This window comes from Mauremys mutica, chromosome 12, assembly GCF_020497125.1.
Source record: "Mauremys mutica isolate MM-2020 ecotype Southern chromosome 12, ASM2049712v1, whole genome shotgun sequence".
NCBI classification, from domain to species: Eukaryota; Metazoa; Chordata; order Testudines; family Geoemydidae; genus Mauremys; species Mauremys mutica.
The window spans coordinates 4,365,933-4,373,294 of NC_059083.1; the positions used below are offsets into that span (position 1 = coordinate 4,365,933).

At 56.0% G+C, this 7,362-nt stretch overlaps 1 protein-coding gene across 1 annotated transcript; it reads left to right on the forward strand.

Moving 5' to 3' along the window:
• Positions 1–4,288: 4,288 nt before the first annotated feature.
• LOC123345823 lies at positions 4,289–5,805 on the forward strand. The gene is made up of 4 exons (XM_044982879.1): positions 4,289–4,355; positions 5,010–5,065; positions 5,162–5,543; positions 5,652–5,805. Exons 1-4 carry the CDS (start codon positions 4,289–4,291, stop codon positions 5,798–5,800), a joined length of 654 nt encoding a protein of 217 aa, XP_044838814.1. The 3' UTR covers positions 5,801–5,805.
• The last annotated feature ends 1,557 nt before the right edge of the window (positions 5,806–7,362 follow it).

Genomic DNA, 7,362 nt, shown 5'->3' on the forward strand with positions numbered 1-7,362 from the left:
ATTTTGGGGCAGTGAGAGGGGTCTGGGACCGACGGAGCTAGAAAGACACCGTCAACACCAGGGATCCCGAGCCCTATAGCCAGTGGCTGCATCAGCGAGGCCGAGGGCCCTGGAGATGCAGAAATGAACCCGTCCTGCTGCTGAATGCAGCACCCCTGGTCAGTTTTGCTTTCACACTCACCTGCGCACAGGCCCAGTGACCTCCTGGTATTTGAGCAGGCGCCTCCCCATCACCAGCCACAAGAGTTTCCATCGCGCATCTGGGCTGCTCACTCCGGAGCAGCCGTTACTTGCCGTCCCTGGGTCTCGTCTGCTCGACAGTCCCGGTCTGTGACTCCTGGGGTGGCTCCCAGCCTGCGGAGAGCATGGGGCGACCGCTGGCCCCTACCATCATCTGCTTCATCGTCTTCCTCATCCCCTTGATAGCAGCTGGTGAGACAAGCTCAGAGTTATGGGGGGAATAGAGATACAACCCAGGAGTCCTGGACTCCCTCACCCTGCCCTAACCCACTAACCCCCCACTCCCCTGCCATAAGGGTATGGAGAGATGGTCTCAGAATACATAGACAGCTGAGGATGCTAGCTGGATGGATGGAAAGGGAGCGAGATGGAGGGGGGTGTTTGGGGATGGATGGATAAGGAGAAAGGAAGGGGGTGGATGGGGATGCATGGATAACTAGAGAGATGGAGGGGGTGTTTGAGGCTGGATGGCTGGCTAGAGAGAGAGGTGTATGAGGATGGATGGATGGATAGATAGGGGAATACTGCAGGGGATGGATAGGTTTATTCTAGAGGACTGTCTGGCTTATCATCGTTAAGGTTTAGACCAGCTTCCTCTTTAAAGCTTGACTCTCCTAAGTGCTCTAAAGTCCGCACGGTTCCTTGCGTTGCCTTGAAATGCGGTGTGCTTCCCGGGGCTGCAGGCTGGGGCTCGTGGGTAGTGGAGTGTGGAGGGGAACGGGTGGTGCAGGTTAGCGGCAGATGCATGGATAGACGGACAGAACTCAGCATGGAAGGAGGGAAGGACAAATAACTGAGGACAGTGGGATGGACGGAGCTGAGGGTGGATGGATGGAGCTGAAGACAGCTGGACGGAGCTGAGGGTGGATGGATGGAGGGAGAGATGGATGGATGGAGCTGAAGACAGCCAGACAGTGGATGGATGGCGAGGTGAAGCTGAGCACAGACAGGCGGATGGATGGACGGACGGAGATAAGGTCAGATGGGTGGATGGATGAGAGAGCTGAGGATGAATGGATGGTTGGACGGACAGGGCTGAGAATGGGTGGGTGAGTGGATGGACAGAGGAACAGATGGATCTGAGGATGGCTGGATGGGGCAGGCGATAAACAAGTGGATGGATGGACAGATGGACAGAGCTGAGGACAGACGGATGCACAGAGCTGATGGTGGATGGATGGAAAGTGCTGAGGACAGACGGGTCTCGGGCTGGGTAGAGCGATTGAGCGCTAGATGATAGACACACAGACTCTGCTGCGGGAAGGCCAGGGGGACGGACAGATGGATGCAGCCAGCCCCCCATGACAGCAGCGCAGTCCCTGACATGTGTCCGTCATGTGGCTCATTCTCCCTTTAGGTCTCGGGGTTCAGCAGCTGCCCCCCACGGCGAGCATCCCAGCCGGGGGCAGCGTCACCCTGAGCTGCACCTTCCACAGCCGCAACCAGACCGGGACAAAAGTCACCTGGGTCCGGGGCTCCCCGGAGGCCGTCATGCTGGATCCCGCCCACCCCTTCTACCAGGGGCGGCTGGCCCAGAGCCAGCGGGACCAGCAGGGCCGGGCGGAGGCCACGGTGACCCTGTCGGAGCTGATGGAGAGGGACTCAGATCTCTACCACTGCTACATCACCCACCTGCAGAGCGAGCAGGAGAAGGGCACCGGGACCACCCTGACTGTGATGGGCAGAGGTGACTTGGGGACCGTGGGAATCGGGGCCTTTCCCTCTAGGGGGCATCGGCTCCGATCCGGCCCCAGGGCATGGACTGGCTGGCTCAGGGGGACGGGGAATGGGGCACGGGGAATGGGGCACGGGGCCTGTCCCCTCTAGGGGCCATTGGTCCAGGAATCTCCTCACCCCTCGTTTCTATTGTCTAGGGGCTCCAGGGGGACGTGAGCTCTGTCGGGACTCGGGGCCCCTCTTTTACCGAGCCGTCATCTCCCTGTCGCTCGTCGTTCTCTTCTCCCTGGGAATCACCCTCAGCCTGCGGCCTTGGAACGGTACCGGCTCCGCACGGGTTCCGCCTTCACTTCCTGTCCCAAATGGTTACATGGCATCATTACGCGTGCTGGTAACCAGCCCCTGCCCCACCCCAGAGCCAGCTGCTTCCCAGCACTGTGTGAGTGATGCCCATGTAACCAGCTCGTGCCCCACCCCAGAGCCAGCTGCTTCCCAGCACTGTGTGAGGGATCCCCATGTAACCAGCTAGTGCCCCACCCCAGAGCCAGCTACTTCTCAGCACCAGGCAAGGAGTCCCTGTATAACCAGCCCCCACGTTCTACCCCAGAGGTGGCTGCATTCCATCCCCGGTGGAATCAGTGTCTCTCTGGTATTTATAGGGCTCCATCCCCGTAGCGTTTCCCCCCAGCGTGTTCGGTGACGCTCTCGTTCTGTTTCCCAGGTGTCCTCGTGGATCCCGCGGTGAGTGCTGGCTCCAAGCCGCGCCCGGCACCGGGGCAGGTGTCTCTGATTTGGCCGCTCATGGGGCCGGTCACTGGCAGGATTCACCCAGTTCTTGGTTCAGAAGCCGTTAGACTTCGCTGGACTCTGAGCCGCCTGCCTGGGGCTCCTGCTGGGCCGGGGCATCTCCGCTCTCCTCTGCTTCTGTCTGTGGGTCGTTCGGCCCAGGGAACCGAGCGAAGGGGCCGTGCAGCAGCAATGGGAGCGTTGGAGCTTTGTCGCCCCCTAGTGGCCGCTGCCGTTACAGTTCTCCTTGGTACAGGAAATGGCCTGTGGCTCTGGGCATCGGGCTCCGGGGTGTGGGTGGGTCCGGGGAGGGGAATGTGCACCCTGCAGGGCTGCTGCTGGGATCCCAGCTGGGGTCAATCGGCAGTAGCTCCACTGGAATAAACTCAGAAACACCTATTTACACCAGCTGTGGATCTGTCCTGTATGTCTTGGGCCTGACAATAACATTAAAGAAAAGTATTTCTCAAGATTAATTCCTTGTGGGACAATATTTTTCCATTTAGAAATAAACGTTAAATGCTGCAACAGAGTCAGCCGTATCATAGAATCTCAGGGTTGGAAGGGACCTCAGGAGGTATCTAGTCCAACCCTCTGCTCAAAGCAGGACCAACCCCAACTAAATCATCCCAGCCAGGGCTTTGTCAAGCCTGACCTTAAAAACCTCTAAGGAAGGAGATTCCACCCCCTCCCTAGGGAACCCATTCCAGTGCTTCACCACCCTCCTAGTGAAATAGTGTTTCCGAATATCCAACCTAAACCTCCCCCACTGCAACTTGAGACCATTGCTGCTTGTTCTGTCATCTGCCACCACTGAGAACAGTCTAGACAAAAAATTCCCGCCTTGTGCAAAAGATACATAAGGGGGTGGAGCAGAACAAAGGGGGCTTCTGTCATGAGAAATCCCCTATTTGCTCCTTGTTCTGTCATTGGATACCACTGAGAACAGTCTAGATCTATCCTCTTTAGAACTCCCTTTCAGGTAGTTGAAGGCAGCTATCAAATCCCCCCTCACTCTTCTCTTCTGCAGACTAAACAATCCCAGTTCCCTCAGCCTCTCCTCATAATCATAGAAAGTAATAGAAAACAAAATTCTAAAGAAAACATTTCTGTGTAAAGCAGATAAAATCAGTCTGGAGCATGTTTGGTTTTTTAGAAGGAATACGGTGATTGCAAGAGATACGTGTTGCAAAAAATAAATAGACCTCAGTATGTGAAAATAAAATATATTGAGCAAAAATTCCTTTATGTAAAGTAATGTTATTCCTCATGAAAAAATATCACAGAGAGGGTAAGGAGCATGACCCAAGATGCGACAATGAACTGAGGACTGAACCCAGGAGTCTTGGCTCCCAGCCCCCCGTCGCTCCTTGCTCTAACCACTAGACCCCACTCCCCTCCCAGCAGGGGCCAGAGGAATGCACATACACACACCCCCATCCGGCCCTCATCCCCAGCCTCTCGCTGCAGCCATCTCAGAAGCGTAGGCCACAAAACTTTCCACCAGCCCCCCAGAGGTGACATTTCCGGAGGATGCTGAGGCTGAGCTGAGCTGGGCTGCGGAGCTGGCCAGAGAGCTGGGACCATGGAGCTGCTGCCAGTCCTGAGCCCCGTCCTCTGCATTGTCCTCCTCATCCCCACCCGGGGAGCAGGTATGTCGGCAAATCCTGGCTAATTTAATCTGTCCACCTGCCCCACCCCTAGATCCATCTGAGTCTGTCCATCCACCTACCCCATCCCTAGATCCATCTCTGTCTGTCCTTCTGTCCATCTCTAGATCCATCTCTGTCTGTCCTTCTGTCCACCTACCCCATCCCTAGATCCGTGTCTGTCCTTCTGTCCAGCTGCCCCACCCCTAGATCCATCTCTGTCTGCCCAACCACCTACCCCATCCCTAGATCCATCTCTGTCTGTCCTTCTGTCCATCTCTAGATCCATCTCTGTCTGTCCTTCTGTCCATCTGCCCCATCCCTAGATCTAGATCACTGCTGCTGCACATTGAGTGGATGTTTGCAGAGAACTGTCCACAATGACTCCAAGGTCTCTCCTGAGTGGTAGCAGCTAATTTAGACCCCACCATTTTGTATGTATAGTTGGGATTCTGTTTTCCAATGTGCATCACTTTGCATTTACCACCAGTGAGTTTCATCAGCCATTTTGTTGCCCAGTCACCCAGTTTAGTGAGGTCGCTTTGCAACTCTGCACAATCTGCCTTGGACGTAACTGTCCTGAGGGATTTTACATCTAGCATCTCTGTGAACATCTGCCGTTCACATCGCAGTGCTGATGTGGGGTCTCTGCTGGAGGTGGACGTGAAAGCCCTGTCCAGTGTGTGATCGACAGTGTTGTGAGCAATAGGAAGGTGGGCCGGACGCACAATTCTTTCCCCTTAGCTTCTTATCTCCGTGCTGCTAAGGTTTCTGGTGGCTGAGGTGTGGTTCGGTATCACTCGTTGTAGTTTTCCTTTGCTGCTATAACGTTTATTGCCCTGGTTCACGAAGGTCTCACAGTCCTTCAGAGCCCTGCTGCCCTCCGAGTGTCCCCCGGCGAGACCGCGACACTCAGCTGCTCCTTCGAGAACAAACAGGGCAGCATAGCCAAAGCGACCTGGACCAGAGCACCCGAAGTTGTGCTGGATTCTGCCCATCCCTTCTACAGCGGGCGGCTCAGCGTGTCCCACCTGGATCTGCTCCAGAAAGGAGAGGCCACGCTGACCCTGTCGGAGCTGGAGCTGCGGGACTCTGGTCTCTATCAGTGTCACATCAGCATCCACCTGGGAGAGAGCGGGACGGGAGCAGGCACCGAGCTGCAGGTGATGGGGAGAAACCAGAGTGACACAGGTGAGGTGGGGAATGGGGGCACGGGGCTTCCCCCGCTCCGGCCCCAGGGCAGGGGACTGGCTGGCTCCAGGGGCTGAGAATCCCCTAACGCTCCTCTCCATCGCCCAGATAAAGGACCAGCCCCCTCAGAGAGCTGCGCCCGGGAGCTCCTGTACCAGGTCACCATCGCCCTGGGGCTCCTTCTCATCCTTGGCCTGGCGGCCACCCTCCTCCTGAAGAGACACCGAGGTACCAAACCGGAGCCTTCCCCCCGCTAACCTCCTGGGCCCCACGGGCCAGGGCCTCTGCTACTGAACACCCCCGAGCGGCCGTCTCTCCTCTGTGGTCCATGCTGGGCTGTCTGTCCATATATCCATCCCCCCCCCCATCCTTCCTTCTCCCTCCTTCTTCCCCCATCCCTACATCTCTGCAGCTTCCCTCTTCACCCCAGACTCTCTCTCACACTCCTCCGTTTTAACGTTCCTTCCTTCTCCCTTCTTCCGCAGCGCCGCCCCACTCGCAGCCCCGCCAGCGGCAGCCAAAGGTGAGACAATGCAGGCTGGGCCCTGTTCCAGCCAGTGCTTGGGTCTGGTCTCCGGGTGCCAATAAGGACTGGTACAATACAGGGTGGGGAGAGAACCCAGGAGTCCTGGCTCACAGCCTCCCAACCCCTCCAATCTGGGGTAACACTGTGGGATTTGCTCCCTGGGAGCTGCTTAAATTGGCCAGAATTAAGAGGCCAGATGTGGGGTGACGGCTCCTCACTGTGTGTCTGTCCAACACAGGGCCAGGGCAGCCAGGCGGCCACAGACAGCGAGAACCTGCACTACGCAGAGATTAAAATCCAGACCCCAGGACGCAGGGACCACACGTCCAAGCACTGCCAGCGGCGCTGAGTCCCTCACACCCAGAGCCACGCAGCCACGGGGGAATTCCCCACAGGAGGAGACCCTCACAGGGTTTGAGGGACAGCAGAAGAAAATGATGGGCGTGAAGGTCCCTGTGAACCCCAACAAAACCCAACTACCCCTCTGTACGGCAGGGAATAATCTACTAGGGCATGGTCCTACCCTCAGGAAATGCCTTCTCCGAGGCCTCCTGAAGTATAACTATATAACCCCCCCTGTGCGTTATTTCCCTGGCCTCTCTGGAGTGATTGAAACGCCTCCCTATGGAGCATGACCAGGTGGGGGTAATTAACCCAGCATCTGGTCCCTCTTCCTAACTGAGCTGAAAGAGAAACACTAGCCCACCTCAGCATCGTGTGGGCAGTGGAGTCAGTCTGAGTGTCCAGCATGACAGCTCCAGCCGGCTGGAATTGCTCAAAGAAAGTGATTTTTTTTGGTCTAAAAATTAAATAATTTCTTTGTGTGAAAAATTGTCTCTTTCTGACTTTTTACAAAAATGTGTTTGGGTAAAAACTTGTGCTATTTTCCATCACTTCCCTCTTCTCTCAGTCTCCTTTTCAAGGGGAAAAGACAGAAAAAGGCACGGCATAAAAATCATTGGGGCAAATCAACCAACAATGTAGAGAAGTAATTGAAACACCCGGGGAAATTGGTCTCTGATTTTTTCCCTGTGGGTATTTACCATTTTTGTGGGATTTCTGTCCCTCCTCCTTTCCCCCCACCCCCACTTTTCTCCCCTCCCCACCTATCAACTCCCCACCGTCCCTGGCCTGGGGAAGGGGACTCACCCCCTTTCTGATACCGCCCCAAACACAGCCCGGAACCTTCCAACGTGGATCCTGTTTCCAACCGGGATCTCATTAAAGAGCATGGTAGAGGGGTTGATGCCACTTCCGGTTTACTTCTGCCCTCACTGAGATCCACTTCCGCTG

What these genes read in the sequence shown, in the direction of transcription:
- LOC123345823 (XM_044982879.1), top strand. Translation starts at nt 4,289, where the DNA reads ATGGAGCTGCTGCCAGTCCTGAGCCCCGTCCTCTGCATTGTCCTCCTC. An exon ending in CATCCCCACCCGGGGAGCAG is followed by an intron (nt 4,356 to 5,009) that starts GTATGTCGGCAA and finishes TCTCTGCTGGAG; the next exon opens with GTGGACGTGAAAGCCCTGTC. An exon ending in GTGTTGTGAGCAATAGGAAG is followed by an intron (nt 5,066 to 5,161) that starts GTGGGCCGGACG and finishes CACTCGTTGTAG; the next exon opens with TTTTCCTTTGCTGCTATAAC.